The sequence below is a fragment of the Lampetra planeri genome, chromosome 45 (genome assembly GCF_965212315.1).
Source record: "Lampetra planeri chromosome 45, kcLamPlan1.2.h2, whole genome shotgun sequence".
Lineage (NCBI taxonomy): Eukaryota > Metazoa > Chordata > Hyperoartia > Petromyzontiformes > Petromyzontidae > Lampetra > Lampetra planeri.
Window position 1 is genome coordinate 5,556,261 of NC_136151.1, and position 17,576 is coordinate 5,573,836.

The following is a 17,576-nucleotide window of genomic DNA, read 5'->3' on the forward strand; positions in this document are numbered from 1 at the left end:
CTAAATAACACTTATGTAATGGGTTCCGGAGACACTTGTAGAGGTCACGTCTTTATTACAATCCAACACTCAAACAGTCCTGATACTCTGTTACAGCCTAGATACACTACTCTGGCTACGCTCTGGAACTCGCCCTCACAAGGACGTAGACACGGGAGTTCCAGAGTCCCACCACTGGCCCTCACAGCGTTCCAGGGTCATCAGATGGCTGGTCTTGGGTCTTGGGTCTTGAGCTACAACTGGCCTCGATCGTCCAGGGAGCTGCACTTTTATGCCTTGTCCCCAACGAGGAGTGGGGTTGTGTGCGCCCCAAGATATCCCACAGAGCACACACAGCCCCCCCCCTCCCCCCCGTTAGTGGCGCCAAGGGGCTTAAGCGTCTGGGTTGCCTGGGAACCTAGCGCCTGGCGCCAAGGGGCTTAAGCGTCTGGGTTGCCTGGGAACCTAGCGCCTGGCACCAAGGGGCTTAAGTGTCTGGGTTGCCTAGGGTCCCAGAGCCCCCAGCAGCCCCTCCCCTCTTATGTCACTACATTACCCTCCTCTATGTAGCCTCCAGCCGTCCCGGCTGTCAATAATTAGAAAGTTTAAATTAACGAAAGGGAGAGAAAAAAAAAACGCGATCCTCAACAGGAAAAGAAAAGAGAACAAGAAAGCAACCATAATACCCTAACCCACCTGTACAACTTTGCACTATATACAAGCGTCAATCAACAAAAAGGTGAAGCAATGACACGTGAACAAACGACCCGCGGCACACCTAGCCCTCCTGGGGATCCACATAGAAAACGGGGAATTAGCAACAACAAATATACAGATTCCGACGCGTTGGATGCACAACCAACACCGGTAATCGAACCGAAATCACACAACCACTGCATGGATGGCAGGGTTCCACACCACTCTGCCACCCTCCCATCCGTCAGGTGGTGAGAAGGCGAAGACCAACATGTCTAGCACCCCTCTACACACACTAATCCGGACGTCTGTCTACGTCCCGGGTCGAGAAGTCGTACTTCAGGGCCGACCCATGTATTGGGCAAAGAAGTCGCACTTCAGGGCTGCTCCAGTATCTACATTTTAAAATATATATATATATATAAATTTGACATCACACAAACAAAATAAATCTGCCTCCTCCCGCCCAGAAATGGCAGACGCACGCGCGAACCGCATTTCTAAGGCATCCCGTGCTTGCATCCCAGCAGCCCTCACTGAGGACCACCACCGACATTATATGTCACCCCCTAGCACCCCCCACCTTTCCGACGTGGCGTCTCCATCCTAAAACCGCGCACGTCGGCCATATCGGGGGAACTTCAACCCAGTCTCTCTCCAAGATTCGCATCGCAGCTTATAGCTGTACCGACCGAGCTGAGACGACCCATCGTTCACTCACTGCACAACATGCACCCTAACAACTGAGGGATACAGTCCCAATGTAACGGGACAACTACACCTGAACACTACGAATCTCCAGCCCACTGTTTCAACGTGCCTCGGAGTGTCTCAATCTCCGGGCCGTCAGGTCAAGCCGTCAGCCATTGCATGACGGGACCACACTCTCCGAGCCATGTGAGCGCACAGCCCACTAGGCTAGACATGCCACGGAGTGTTTCAATCTCCGGGCTGTCAGGTCAAGCCGTCAGCCATAGCATGACGGGACCACAACTCTCGTGTTAGACATGCAACACCCACTGGGCCATCCTGGTCAGGATCTGCACCCCAAGATATTTGAGAGCCAGCACGACAATTCCAATCCCTGGCAGCATGTCACCATCTCAAGATAAATGCCCCATACAGTCTCTACATCGTTAAGAATGACAGCACAAGCTATACATTAACAATCACGAACAAAGCTCCATACAAACCATACATTGTTAACAATCACAAGCAAAGTTTCGCACACACATTGACAACACTCACGAGCGAAGCTCCACACAGTTTACCCAACAACAATCACGACTCCCCAACGACAACAAAGAAAATGTCAACGCAAAAATCATTAACCCGGAGTGCGTAGATGGACGAAGTGTCAGGGGCCTGCTCTCCCGACCTCCAACCTCTGGCCAGAGCAGAGGCGACGACCAGCGTGTCGATCGATGTGCCGGCCCCGGCGCTGGTTACAGTAAGAATGGTGCCCTCACTCTCCGGTCGCAGCACTGATGATGCGGCATGGTAAGTTGAAGCCAGCTATCGTCCGGCGGTGAATGTCGCAGCGCTGATGACGCGGCGTTGTTTGGTTTGACCGCGCTAGGCCTGGAAGTGACGTTGCTCCCAGCGGTCATTGCTCCCCCGGCAGAAGTGACGACAAACCCGGAAGTATCCCCCACATTTGTGGCAGGATCGGCGGTGGCGTCCACCATGTTTGTGGCGGCGGCGGCGGCGGCAGGCTCGGGCGAGCGCTGCGCCTCTTCTTTCCCTCCCACCATCGCCTGTGAGCACCGCATCTTGCCCAGGAGGGAGGCGGTGGCGCAGAGCAGCTCTGCGAGGCGAAGCAGCGCCTCCTCCATCCCTGCTCCCGACGCTAGAGAGGGGACGGTCGGCGGAGCAGACAGCTGCTCAGCCAGCGGTGCGGCGTCGCCGTCGGCCGGCGGTGCGGCGTCGTTGTCGGCCGGCGGTGCGGCGTCACTGTCGGCCGGCAGTGCGGCGTCGCTGTCGGCCGGCGGTGCGGCGTTGCTGTCGGCCGGTGGTGCGGCGTCGTTGTCGGCCGGCGGTGCGGCGTCACTGTCGGCCGGCGGTGCGGCGTCGCTGTCGGCCGGTGGTGCGGCGTCGTTGTCGGCCGGCATTGGCTGCCCCATCGCTGCTTGCTCCTCGACATCGCCATCAGGACTGAAGGTACGTGGCTTACTTCTCGTCTCCATGGCCACTTCTGACTCCAAATGTAATGGGTTCCAGAGACACTTGTAGAGGTAACTTCTTTATTACAATCCAAAACTCCAACAGTCCTGATACTCTGTTACAGCCTAGATACACTACTCTGGCTACGCTCTGGAACTCGCCCTCACAAGGACGTAGAGCTGGGAGTTCCAGAGTCCCACCACTGGCCCTCACAGCGTCACAGGGTCCTCAGATGGCTAGTCTTGGGTCTTGGGTCTTGAGCTACAACTGGCCTCGATCGTCCAGGGAGCTGCCCTTTTATGCCTCGTTCCCAACGAGGGGTGGGGTTGTGTGCGCCCCCAGATATCCCACAGAGCACACACAGCCCCCCCCCCGTTGGTGGCGCCAAGGGGCTTAAGCGTCTGGGTTGCCTGGGAACCTAGCGCCTGGCACCAAGGGGCTTAAGCGTCTGGGTTGCCTAGGGTCCCAGAGCCCCCAGCAGCCCCTCCCCTCTTATGTCACTACACTTACTACCCAGGAACAAAAATTGTGTTACATAGTGTTATAAAAGTCCATCGTTCTGTTTGTTTGTCCATTTGTTTGTCAACAAAATTATAAGAGCCTTAAAGAAGGCCTAAATAAAAATATAGAAAGTGGGGGGTAAATAGTTGATCTAAATGGTTTCCAAAAATTGTCCAACCCCCCCTCCAAAAATGTGTTTACCCCCCCCCCCCCGCCACACCATTTTTATTTGTAGGCATATATACCTACACACCCTACATAAATAGTCAGGAGTATCTAGTGACTCTGCAGTGGTATCTATTGACTCTATAGTGATATCTGACTCTATAGTACTGTCTACTGACTATAGTAGTACCTACTGACTCTATTGTAGTATCTAACTCTATAGCAGTATCTGATTATAGGAGTATCTTTTGACTCTACAGTAGTATCTACTGACTCCTTAGTAGTGTAGTGACAGAGAAAGGTCACTACTGTGTCGGCCCGTACGAAGGCTGGGGGCCCCAAGGGGGTGCCTGGGGGGTCACGTGGTGGAGGGATCCGGACCCTCCCAGAGGTGGGGGAAGTGAGGCGTGTCCTGGGAAGGGAGGCGTGGCCTGAAGAGAGCCAGCCACGCCGGGGCGGAGCCAGCCACGCCAAACCAGATATAAGCGTGGTGTGAACGCTGAGCGAGGCTGTTGTACTGTACTCCAAAGAGAAGACATCGTCGGTCGTCAAGTCCCGAGTCGTCGTCCTGGGCCAGGCAGGCCGTTGCCTGCCTGGTCCAGTCTGTGTCGTGTTCCAGAGTGTTAGTGAGTTGAGGAAGGTGGTCACCACCTTATGTACAGTGTTATGTTACTTACCGTTTAATAAATAGTGTTGCCTCCAAGCTGCGTGTGTGTGCACCTAATTCGGTCTTACTACATTTGGCGTCAGAAGTTGGAAAAATAAATATTGCTAGGTGTTATCCTAGGGAAGTAAAATGGGCACACGAAAAACAAATATACAACTCACCTGGACGCCTTCGTACAACGGGGACGGTGTGACGACCATCCTTCGGACAGCCCCGGGGATGGCAGCCCCGGTGACAGAGAGAGAGAGAGATGGCGCTGCACGCGGAGCGGTGGGACTGTCACCACACTGCTGCTTCGCCGCCGTCGGGAATGGAGCGACGGAGCCGCGGGGAGAGGACACCATCGTCGCTGCGGGGGCTGGCAGGGGAGGCCCGGCCATGCGGGCCACGCGGTTCCCGCCATTTCGGCGGCTGGTCGGGGCGCGGTTCCCGCCAAAGCGCCGCTCCCGCCATTTCGGCGGCGGGAACGCCGCTCCTGCTGCTGAAATGCCGCTCCCGCCGACATCAACGCCTGCGAAGGGGGAGTTCCACACGTTCGGGTGGCGCCCCCGTCTTCTGCTCGAGCACGAGAGGGTGGATGGGTTCGCAAGAGCAGGCCGTATTCATCATGCAAGATTCTTTGGGGCGTCCCCGTGCTCCACCTTGCCGCGCTCCGCTATTTAAAGGTTGCCAGGCGAGTCGTCACATGACAAGCACCCGTCCCCAAGAAAAATAATAACTTCACCCATCTTGCGTGCGCCGGGTTGCGATCGCGGGTGTTTTTTTTTTACTCGCTGGGTTGCGGAGCGTGTTCGTCCGGTTGTGTGCGTGATAAATTGACGCGGCGACCATGGGGGGTTTCTGCTTGTAACAAGTGTTGTTGTTAAATACGGCGTCGAGATTGGTATCTTCTGGGTGTAGTTAATGATTAATTCGTGTTGGTGTCCCGAGCTCCGTTGATATCCTGTAGGTTGCCGTGTTAATGACTCGTGTTGTTATATCGTTTTGTTGCGAAATCGCCATTGTTATTGTGTATACTGTATGGAGGTTCGCTCGTGATTGTCACGTGTAACTGTAAGAAACTTTGATCGTCATTGTTGCCAAGGTACAGACCGTATGGAGCTTTGCTTGGAATTGTTAACAGTGTATGGAATGTTGGGTACTTGCTTGTGATTGTTTACTATGTACGGATTGTCTGGAGTATTGATTGTGTGTGTTGCCATGTGGGGACTGGATGGAGCATTGCGCCAAACGATTTACTGTACGAACTTCGTATACTGCATATACTGTATTAATCAATTCGGCGATTCTTGGGGTTTGTGTATAGTTTTTTTGCTCTCAAAATTCGAATGCCCTGAGTCCCATGGTTAATGTTGAAGGGGATTTAGAAATGACAGGTTCGGTTTGTTTCAAACTCGCTGGTTGGTTCCTGTCCGTTGTTGCACAGATGATGTCTTTTGTGCGGGAATGCTCCTTGTGTTCTATATGGATCGGGGGTGCGGTTCCGTTAATTGCCGTCAAATTGCGTTGCTCTCTCCACTCGGTTGGTACAGCTGCATGCTGCAATGCGAGTCTCGGAGATGATGTGTACGGATACGGGATGTGAGGTGTATTGTTGTGACCATTGAATATTCGGGATCGTCACAAATTGTGCGTACCTGTTCGGCATTGGATCAGTTCTGTGGGGGATCATAATTCAAATTGTATGTGTTGTGATGGTGTTAAATTGCGATGGTGACATGCTGCCAGGGATTTGGAATTGTGCTGCTGGCTGTCACCTATCTTGGGGCACAGGTCCTGACCAGGATGGCCCAGTGAGTGTTGCGTGTCTAACATGAACGTTGTGGTCCCGTCATGCAATGGCTGACGGCTTGACCTGACAGCCTGGAGATTGAAACACTCCGTGGCATGTCTAGCCTAGTGGGCTGTGCGCTCACATGGCTCGGAGAGTGTGGTCCCGTCATGCAATGGCTGACGGCTTGACCTGACAGCCCGGAGATTGAAACACTCCGTGGTATGTCTAGCCTAGTGGGCTGTGCGCTCACAGGGCTCGGAGAGTGTGGTCCCGTCATGCAATGGCTGACGGCTTGACCTGACAGCCCGGAGATTGAAACACTCCGTGGTATGTCTAGCCTAGTGGGCTGTGCGCTCACAGGGCTCAGAGTGTGGTCCCGTCATGCAATGGCTGATGGCTTGACCTGACAGCCCGGAGATTGAAACACTCCGTGGTATGTCTAGCCTAGTGGGCTGTGCGCTCACATGGCTCGGAGAGTGTGGTCCCGTCATGCAATGGCTGACGGCTTGACCTGACAGCCCGGAGATCGAGACACTCCGTGGCTTGTCTAGCCTAGTGGGCTGTGCGCTCACATGGCTCGGGGAGTGTGGTCCCGTCATGCTGTGTCTGACGGCTTGACCTGACAGCCCGGAGATCGAGACACTCCGTGGCTTGTCTAGCCTATTGGGCTGTGCGCTCACATGGCTCAGAGAGTGTGGTCCCGTCATGCTGTCTGACAGCTTGACCTGACAGCCCGGAGATCGAGACACTCCGTGGCTTGTCTAGCCAAGTGGGCTGTGCGCTCACATGGCTCAGAGAGTGTGGTCTCATCATGCTGTGTCTGATGGCTTGACCTGACGGCCCGGAGAGTGAGACACTCGGAGGTGCGTTGAAACAGTGGGCTGGAGATTCGTAAGGTTCAGGTGGAGTTGTCCTGTCACGTTGGGACTGTATCCCTCAGTTGTTAGGGTGCATGTTGTGCAATGAGTGAACGATGGGTCGTCTCAGCTCGGTCGGTACAGTTATATGCTGCGATGCGAGTCTTCGAGAGAGACTGGCTCGTCTCAGCTCGGTCGGTACAGCTATATGCTGCGATGCGAGTCTTGGAGAGAGACTGGGTCTCAGCTCGGTCGGTACAGCTATATGCTGCGATGCGAGTCTTGGAGAGAGACTGGGTTAAAATCCCACCGATATGGCCGACGTGTGCTACTGGTTGTGATGCTGCGTCGGAAAGGCGGTGGGGTGGTAACATGGAAATTCCCCCCCCGATATGGCCGACGCGTGCTACTGGTTGTGACGCCGCGTCGGAAAGGCGGTGGGTTGGTAACATGGAAATTCCCCCCCCGATATGGCCGACGCGTGCTACTAGTTGTGACGCCACGTCGGAAAGGCGGGGGGGTGCTAACGGGTGACTGTCATTGCATGCGTGATTCTAACGGGGGGGGGGGGGGGCTGTGCTGGAGCGTAAGTGGGTTAGCCAGTTTTCATGTATATTTGTTGTTAATTCCCCGTTTTCTATGCGGTTCCCTTTTACCCTCGTCGATTCTGTATATATTACGTGATTGTATTTCTTATCGGTCGCCGGTCATTTATTGATGTTGTTGGTTCGGAGGCACACCTTTTCGATGTTTCACAGTTGTGTTACAGCCGGGGACGGCTGTGTGTTTATACAGGGGGGGGTGATGTAGTGACAGAGAAAGGTCACTACTGTGTCGGCCCGTACGAAGGCTGGGGGCCCCAAGGGGGTGCCTGGGGGGTCACGTGGTGGAGGGATCCGGACCCTCCCAGAGGTGGGGGAAGTGAGGCGTGTCCTGGGAAGGGAGGCGTGGCCTGAAGAGAGCCAGCCACGCCGGGGCGGAGCCAGCCACGCCAAACCAGATATAAGCGTGGTGTGAACGCTGAGCGAGGCTGTTGTACTGTACTCCAAAGAGAAGACATCGTCGGTCGTCAAGTCCCGAGTCGTCGTCCTGGGCCAGGCAGGCCGTTGCCTGCCTGGTCCAGTCTGTGTCGTGTTCCAGAGTGTTAGTGAGTTGAGGAAGGTGGTCACCACCTTATGTACAGTGTTATGTTACTTACCGTTTAATAAATAGTGTTGCCTCCAAGCTGCGTGTGTGTGCACCTAATTTGAACCTACTACAGTAGTATCTACTGACTCTATAGTGGTATCTGACTCTATAGTAGTGTCTAATGACTCTATAGTAGTATCTACTGACTATACATTGGTAACTACAGACTCTACAGTAATAACTGTACACATGGAGGGGGGGGGGTGCAAAGTGCGGAAAAGCCCTCTGCAGGAGCTAAACAAGTGTTTTCTTAGCCCGTCCTGCAGCAGTAATTGTGTGCATTCTAGCTGGTCTCCATGCACGCTGTTCAGGATTTTCCTCAGCCAACTGGGACCACTGACCCGGTCCCAGCGCCCGATCGTTACTCCCCTTTATCAGCTCCCCCCCATCTGTCGCACAGCCAACCCACGGAAGGTGATGGATTGCATGTGTGTCATATGGGGGCCGAGAGTATGAGGTGCCGCGACTTGCCTGAGCCTGTCACGGGGTCGATGGTGGTCGCCGGTCCTGAGCCCGAGGTCCTGCGTTGCCGCGACGGGGAGCCCGGCAGCCGGAGGAGACCTGGCCCTGCAGGCCGCAGTTGTAACAGACCACCAATGAGCCGTCTGAGGGTGGGTTCCCCTGTTCAGGTGGCGCGTGTCCTCGCGTGGTCGGCTGCTGCTTGATCGCCAGCCGCCCGTCGAGGCAGACGCAAAGGCCCGCGCAGGATGCTGGTCCTCCTCGGAATCACCGGTGTCAGTGGCACCAGCACAGGCAATGATGGTTGTGTCCCGCTGCAGCAGGAGGTGCGCGTAAATACTTCGCGCAGCTCGCAGGGAGAAGTCGTCATTGTTAGCCGCTGGGAGGACGATACGGAGCTCACGAGCTAGGCGCAGCAGCTTCTGCAAGACAAGGGAGTCGATGCCTTCCTGGTCCATGCGCGGGTATTCGGCCCGAGCTAGGGCCAGCAGCGTGCTGTGGTAGACCAGGGCTGACTCCGCGGTGGTCCATGTCCGAATGTCAAAACGGTAACGAGTGTCGGACGGTGAACCATAAATGGCCTGCATGTGCCGAAAGGCACCTTGTAATGTGGAGCGTTCCCGCAACGGCAGCGTGATGAATGACGCCAAAGCATCATCGTCCAGCAAGGCCGGGAGGGCACGGAGCACCTCTGCCTCCGACCACCCGGTTATCTCCCTGTGGGAGTCGAACCGATGCTGGAATGCAACCCAGTCGCCACCGGCAGCTGAAACTACTTGTAGCGGCAGCAGGCGTTGCTGTACGGGCTGCAGCTGGCCAGCTAAGAGCTCCGCCGCCCCCACTGATGATGATGTCACTGCCAAGATGGAGGCCGTGGGCAGCGGTCGCACTGGTGATGACGAGCCAGCCGCAGATTGGTTGCCGCTCGACCAGGATGTGACGTCAGGTCCATAGTGCACCGCGGCACCGGCGGAAGCGGGACCCGCAATGGCGGGAACTGGCGGCGCGCCTGAGGCAGCGGTCGCTGGCTCGCCAGGACCCCGGTGTCTGGCGCGATGTTGTCGCCGTCCAGACCCAGAGCACGGCCTCTTCCGCGAGTCTCCATGGCCACTTCTGACACCAAATGTAGTGTGTTCTTTTATGGAGACGTTGAGGTAGTGGCAACACGGTATGTTTATTTTTAGCTATAATAACTCTATTATGCCCCTTATCTAGGGAGGTATGGCCCCCCGGCTATTGTGACCTAAACACTGCCCCCTGCTGGCTCCCAGCCTTCCGGCTATCCATGTCCTAGGGGAGGCTATCTGACCCGACCCCGCCAAGGTGCGGGTCCCGATCCTGGTCCAGCTCAGCCCGGCCCTTAGAAGGACATCAGGCTCTCGGTCCCAGGATCCTGGCTAGGGAGGCTATTCTGACCCGACCCAGCTAAGGTATGGGTCCGACCTCTGGTTCAAGCTCGACCCGGCCCTTACAAGGGCAGCGGGCTTGAGGCGCCAGGGTCCGAGTCTAGCTGGCCTTCAATCTTCGGTATTCAGTCTTTGAAACTCTGCCCTCAAAATGTGTTGAGGTCCAGCTTTTACACACCTCTCCGGTGTGTCATCCTCTGGCCATGCCCCCTTGAGTTCCAGGAGGGTGGGGGTCCCGGGGGATCCTGCAACTCCCCGTAGCCCCCTCCCACCCGGGCTGTGGATTGTAACGGCTTTTCCCACCGGTTCGCGGTACCCCCCCCCCCCCCCCCCTGATGGGCATTGTCCGCAATTGCGGATTAGTGCAGCCCATCCACAGCACTACACATGCGCGTACGCGATCCGACGCTACATATGGACTGCCCGGCTCTCCACGTCTAAGCCCCTCCCCTGTTTTATTGCATTTAAGTTCGCATGAATGTATCATGTATTCGTGATTGAGTATCGGTGTCGTACATGTTAATGGTAAGGATAATTACCTAATTGTGTCTACATTTTATGTCTTCAACGCTATTGCTATATGCTTGTATTTTGTTGTCACCTGCATTGATTTCCAATGTAACGCAAATGCTGCTGTGAAAGAGGGCACCAAGTCACCTGATGGTATTAATAATTGACTCAAAATAACCATGTTATGGAGAATATTAATATAAACGGATACACAGACATTACATCTTAATATATCTATCTCTACGTAAAAATGATGCATGTGTAGAGGTGTTACGGATGTCAAACAAACACACTGGGCGTGGTTATGCCCGTATGCGAGGAGATGCTTACATCCACGTCCGCACCGTTGAGCCTGGGGGGCTAACACGGCGCTGGGATCCCCCACGGCCCCACCCCTCAGGGGGAGAATTGCTATATAAGGTGGTGAGCCGGAGGGCTCGGGGTTCAGTGTTCAGCTTAAACCAGTGAAGCAAGAAGACCAGCTAGATAGGCCCTGGGACTCCCCTGGATCGCTGTCCTTCTCAGGACCGACCAGGGCAAGCCAGTGGCGTGGCCCCGAGAGCCCAGAGCCGATGTTCTTCTAAGAGCCAGTCTGGGGACTCAGGGTGCCGTAATCCCAGCTTAACCAGAGCTGGGTCAGCTAGCCTCCCCTAGCCCTGTAGTGGAGGACCTGGGAGTAGCTAGCCGGGGTAGAGATAGAGGGATCTCCCTGTTAGACGGGTGAAGGGGCCGATACCCCTTCGAGTGTTGTATATCTCGGCCTGTAATATACAACTGTGTTCAATAAATAAGTGTGCCTCCGACTACGTCGTCCAAGTCTCCTTGAACCATACTACACATGTACGAAACTTAAAAAAACTCATCAGCCCCACTAACTGAGAGTACATACATTAAGAAGTATTGATTCAGTACAGGAAACTGGAGAGGTTCATGCATCATTTAATTTAGCATCTGATTACGATCCATATCATGGAAATATGGTCATTGTGTATCATTTTTGGCAGGTCACCAGCATTGATTCATGCAAGCCTAACTCTGCTAATGAGACACTCCATCTCAAAACAGATCCAGAGTTTGCTTTTACTGATGCAATTCTGCTAAAATTATGCATTATCAACTGGCCATGGGGCTGACAGATTGTGCACAAAATACTTGTATTGTTTAGGTGGAGAGACAGATCTATGAAGTAGGCAACTTGTGTGCTTATCGATTGTATTAATAGTTTGCAGATCATTATCAAAACACCTCTGGATGAAGGCTTCCCAACATCGTGCTAACCATTGAGGCTAGTGTGGCCATACTTAGTTGCGCTGGTCAACTCCCTCCTCATTACGGTTGACAACTTCCCAGGTTTGACTTGCACAGCTAGGGAGTTGGCTTCGGTGTTCGGGTGGTAGGAATTGATTTGTAACAGAATGTGGTCGATTTGGGTTGCTCTTCATTACGCCATACTGCACGGTTTAGATAAACATGGGCCGACTAGTAAATATGCCTTGGTTTAGTTTGTGGACCTACCTCCCCTCTCCCACCTGGTAATAGGGCCCTAAAAAAGTGAATTGATAGAATCCATCACACGCCCCTTGCAGGATTCCATGGCCCAGACCAAGGTTCGCATCGCAAGTGAGTTCACCCGCATGAGGGAGACGCTGGATGAGGACGAGAAGGCAGCTCTGGACCGTGTGGACGTGAAGGGGCGCGAGCTGCTGTACCAGATCGAGGAGAACATCGCTCATCACGAGCATGAGATCAGCGAGCTCCAGGCAGCAGCCACGTGCCTGCGCGCTCTGCAGGAGGAAAGGGACTCGTTCACGTTCCTGCAGGTAGAGCGCTCGCAGAGCCTGAGTGAGTGTCTCAGTTTGACAGAGCCCTCAGCAGTAGAGAGACACCTGGCTAAAGGGTTCACGTATATTAACATATCTATATGTGTGTGTATTCAACCACGGTTGCTGAGTACAGGCCCCAAGGATTGGAGCATAAAGTGACTGGCTACTGACAGCTTCGATAGTACAGCATAACAACGAACACACGGTTATAGTAACCTGGGAATAGAGACCAAGCGAGGAAATGCCATGGACGTTTTGTGTGAGGAAAGGAGAAATGTGGTATCCTACAATACGGTGGTTAACCATTTCACATTCGCAGATGTCTGCAAGTTGCAGCGTGGCTCCCGTTCACCGTTGAGTATCGGAACACGCTAGCAGTTAGCGTAAAATTATTCAGAGGCATAGCGCCTTTGTTTTTAAACACATTGTAGTCACCGCAGAGAACGGTAGCGACACGACCGCACTCTGAAATAGTGGGGGCCACACTGTGCCAAACACCCTCCTGCATTGAAATTGTGGAAGCCTTGGTGCTGATAAAGTTAAATTATTTTAGTTCTGATGACATACACCTACGTAAACGTACGTCATCGGAATCGGAAGAAAAACCTGCTATTAGTACACTTACAGTATATGTACTGATACCAAAGGAAGTGACTAACCCACAAAGACAGAGTCTGTGTGCATCTTCATCCCATTAACACATTAGATTTCCATCAAATTGTTTATTTTCCAAGGTATCTTTCATTTCCCTCGCCATTTCCTTCTTTTGGTCACCCTCCCATGAATGCTCTTGCCCTGGCTCCTATTCTCATCGGGTTTTACATAAATACAATAATACACTCTGTCTATATATGGTTAAATTATCTTAGATTATTTATCAATCTGTGTCCCTTTTTTTCTTCCACAGGGTCATATGAAGAAGACAGAGAGGTACCTTAGCGCTTGAACACAAGCTGAGGCTGGGTTTGTTCACTGTGTGAATGCCTCAGTAGGAGAGGGGTTTTTGAAAGTGAGGATTTGAAGAAGTCAGTAAAGAATCGGCGAGTGTTGCTGTGTCTATCCCCATGTATCTCTCTCTCGCTAGGTCTTTGTGTTTCTCCTGTGTCCATGTCTTTGTTTCATCTTCTTTATTGGTCTCTACTTCTATTGGTCTCTACGGCTGTATATCTAAGTTGTACCCTATGGTAGTACAGTCCATTGTATAAGAACTTCACTTAAAATGGATTTTGCCATCATATAAGTGAAGTCAAGGTGGGGGGGGTATTATTGCAGTTTCGCAACACTGTGGCTGAGCGCAAGTGTTTCCGTGTCTTCTCCTGTCTCCCCTTGTCTGTGTATAGATTGTATTATATGCTTCAACGCTTCCATCTTCCTCTGTTCATAGTTGTGCAATATTCCTTAAGCACCCTGTACTCGTTCTCTGCAACGTTGACGTTTTTGTTTCGTTGTTGCCGTGCTCACGCACCATGAATCTCCTTTGTAAAATAGCCAGGTAACTGGCTAATCGGGACCAACCGTGTTACAAATAAAAATAAACGTAAACATTACCTGGCCCACCTCCTGCAAGATTCTGCCTAAAGTGATGTTATTCCACTCATCTTCCCTGGGCTGTATAAGTGCTGCTTTACTTGTTGTCTACGTGTTCAGACGCGCACGTGTAAAGTCCTCTCTCCCTCTCTCCCCCGTGTGTTCAGAACCGAGCGCTCCCCACCACCCACTCTTCCGAGTGACTTGACTGTGGATGACGTGACCTTGCTGAGTAGAGTCATTGAGAAGCTCAAGCTTTCCACTCTGTGTGAGTTCACATTCAAATGGTCAAGACACATATGTGCATATGTTGAACTTATTTTCCACTGTACGTAGCCAACCGTGCTAATTGGAGGTCATACACGGACATATGGAAGGAGACAACAACAACCGCAATTCGCCACTAAGTGGCGGTTACGTCACCACGGCGCTTGTGCCATGCTATGTGCATGTTAAGGCTACATAAATTGTCGAATGCCCGCTGACAGGTCGTGGGCGAGACCCAGGTGCCATGGGTCAACTGACTGAGATCACTGGCCAATGCACTACCTGTGCCCCCTACAGTGACAAGGGGCCAGAGCAAAGGATAGACACACACATACAAATAAATGCAGGAAGATTTAAAGGACATCATATTTGTTTTTGCTAGTTGCAGATGGTATCCTATTAATTGTCACCATTCCCCAATGAGATCATCAAACCCATCTCAGTGTAAAGGGGAGGCCTGTGCTGTTGAAACAGCCACATCCAGATAGCAGGGCCCTGGGTTTAATCCCCTAATTATAACTTCTACTCAGGATAGCCAATGTACTCAAGTGTGGTGAGTCTAGCCTTAGTTTAATCTCCAATGACTAAACAACAAATTCAACCCTCACAACTCATGGCACTCAATTCACTCTCAACCAGGGGTGAGGACATCGATATCAGTGGCGGAGGTAGAGTGGAGCTCAATAACGTAGACAACTCAGCTTCTGTCGCACGGGAGTAATAACATCATCGAATTGTTCATCATAATTCATTATCTATCCACTGCTGGATGAATTCCTCTATGGGTCGTGATGTAGTTACTCATCTCATTTGATATTTCTAGAGCGCCTTTCAGCTTAATCCGCTCACATCGTCGCTCCATCTCTCGGGCGAGCACTGACCATTGGCTGCCACTCCATCATTAGTGTCGACCACCAGACTTCGTCCGTTCTGGCGATGTGTCTCGCCTGAGCACTCCTCACCATCATCATCATGATCCATGGGCAGAGAGCCTGTAGTCGGTGTCCACTGCAAATTCCGTCATTTGTTTCCACTTTCCTCTGTCTTGTGCCAATATTCTCAAGTAGTGCCACATCTTTCTGGCACAAATCTATTTTCTCATTCTGTGTTAGGTCTTCCTCTATGTGTCTCTATGAATCCCTATTGGTCTCTACGAGTCTCAATGGGTATCTATGAGTCTCAAGGAGTATCTATAGCTCTCCATACATCTGAAGTACCGGTGAAGACGATGGACACCCAGGTTGAGGCACACGTATCTTTATTCAAGCTTGTCGGTACAGGACAGCACTAGAGGGGGTAGCGGCCCCCTCACCCGGATAACTGGGGATACACCCTAGCTAACCCTGACCTATCCCCAAGTCCTCCACTAACGGGCTAGGGGAGGCTAACTGGCCCGACACTGGTGAGTCGGGCTACGGTCTCCGGAGTCCCAGGGTCTAACCCTGGTTCACGGAACCACGCCTCTGGCTCGATCCTCTGCAGCCCTTACAAGGGCGGCGTCGAGGGGAGTCCAGGGCTCTAACTAGAAGATCTTCCTCCTTCCTTCTTCGTTCCCAGACTGAGCCCCGAGCTCTCTCTGTCCTCCCCCTTTATACCCCCCACCAGGATCACAACCCCCCAGGCTGCCTGACGCGGACGTCGTTGCGGGCACCCCCCCCCTGTGTACTCCCGTAACTCCGCCCACTGTGTTTGTTACCCGTTGGATCGTATGCACCTACAGCCCTCCCGTAACAGCCCTACATCACCCCCCCCATTACAGCTCGCAGCCGTCCCGGCTGCAACAATTTCAGATAAAGGAACATTTACCCCTCGACCCTGTGTGTGCCTCATTTTTTTTTCAACAAAATGCGAATTGAAGAACAACAACAAGAACAACAACCATACCCCCGAAGGGAATGTCCGACGCACCCCCCCCCCCCCCCCCGCATAAATACGAAATCCGTAAAAGCACGTATATACAACTAGGCAAGAACTCCCCCCAGCACACACAGCACACCCTGACACACAACGCACCCACAACACACACACCGCGCCCACACAACACAACACACACAGTGTGCAAGGAGCACACCACCGACGCAGCATATAGTAACCATGACACGAGAAGGAAAATAAATAAATAAAAGTTTTTTTTTTTTTTTCTTTTTCTTCCTTCTGTATATTATAAGAGTCTGCGCATTTTAGCGTGCGTCCTTGCCGCAGGCCCGTCACACGGGGCAACCCCGGACGGCGGACCATCCGGTGGCGGCTGTCCCATTCGAGGTGAGGTCGCGATTGAACTCGCGCGACTGTCGGCATCACCTGTGTGGGTTCCAGGGCGTGAGCCCGTCATTCCCGGTGCACCTGTGGGTGGGACAGCCGGCAACACATCAGGCGAGAGCAGCGACGGACCCTCCGAGTCGGTCGACCCCCCACATGCTTGGCCTCGCGTGTGTGGAGTGGGCCCCCGCACCGCAACAAACGGCTTCAGCCTAGAGGGGTGTACAAACCACCGGCGCCTCCCCCATTGGATTCGAACGCACTGAGGCCTCAAAACCTCAACAACCTCGACGGGGCCCCGCCACGGGCGCACGAGTTTAGAGGAGGTCGCGAGTGGTACCTGGGGACAGTGCAGCCATGCCCTGTCCCCCGGCTTCCACTGCAGCACGTGCGCGCGAGCCAGTCTGAGGCGCTCGTTCGCCTTGTGACGCCTGTCAGAATTTAGCCTCGCCGCATCCCGCGCCTCAGTCAGTTTGTCAAGGTTAAATTTAACGTGATCGTCCAATTTAGTTTTTCCCAGCGGCGCGGGGATCTGCAGCTGTGCCCGAACAGGTGGGTCGGGTTCGCGGCCATACATAAGAAAGAAAGGTGAAAACCCCGTCGCAGCATGGGGAGCCAATCTGTATGCCGCTAGAACCCCTTGAATTTGTAAGTCCCAATCAGCCTGTGAGTCCGAAACTTGCTGCGACAACATAGACGTGATGGTGCGATGCAGACGCTCGACCATCCCGTCCGTTTGCGGGTGATAGGGAGAGGTTCGAATTTTTTTCGTTCCTAGGAGATCACAGACTTGTTTTAGGAGTTTCCCGGAAAAATTTCTACCCTGGTCGGTCAACAACCGCTCCGGGGCACCTTTGTCCATGACATAACCTTGGACAAAGGCGTCGACGATGGCTGCTGCCGACTGATTCGCCAGGGGCCAGGCCATAGGCCAGCGCGTAAAATATTCGACCCCAGTAAGCAAATATTTATTTCCCCTGGGGGTGGCGGGGAATGGCCCCAGAATGTCCAGTGCGACCAGTTCATTTATTCTGGAGACCTGGATGGACTGCAAGGGCGGGTTCGACTCCCGTGCCGGTGGTTTGCGCTGCGCACACTGAGGGCATGCCGCCAACAGATCAGCGACATCCCTTGTCATGCCCGGCCAAAAAAAATTCAGCTGGAGCAAGGCGAGTGTTTTCTGGGTACCTAGGTGGAGGAGGCGCTCATGAGCAGCCCACACCACCTTACCCCGTAGGCCAGAAGGGACCACCAGCCGGTGACGCTGGGATTTCCCGTCCCAATGCATAAGCAAGCCCGCATGGGTTTCCCATGCGTCGGCATGACCCGTCACAC

At 53.3% G+C, this 17,576-nt stretch overlaps 1 protein-coding gene across 1 annotated transcript in view; it reads left to right on the forward strand.

Annotated features, from left to right (window-relative positions):
• Positions 1–17,576, forward strand: part of LOC144733058 (E3 ubiquitin-protein ligase TRIM11-like) — a 39,653-nt gene that overhangs the window by 6,589 nt on the left and 15,488 nt on the right. Inside the window, exons 3-5 of the mRNA XM_078614795.1 lie at positions 11,952–12,185; positions 13,096–13,118; positions 13,883–13,983. Of these exons, the coding sequence (XP_078470921.1) occupies positions 11,952–12,185; positions 13,096–13,118; positions 13,883–13,983 (358 nt within the window). The remainder of the gene's footprint in view (positions 1–11,951; positions 12,186–13,095; positions 13,119–13,882; positions 13,984–17,576) is intronic.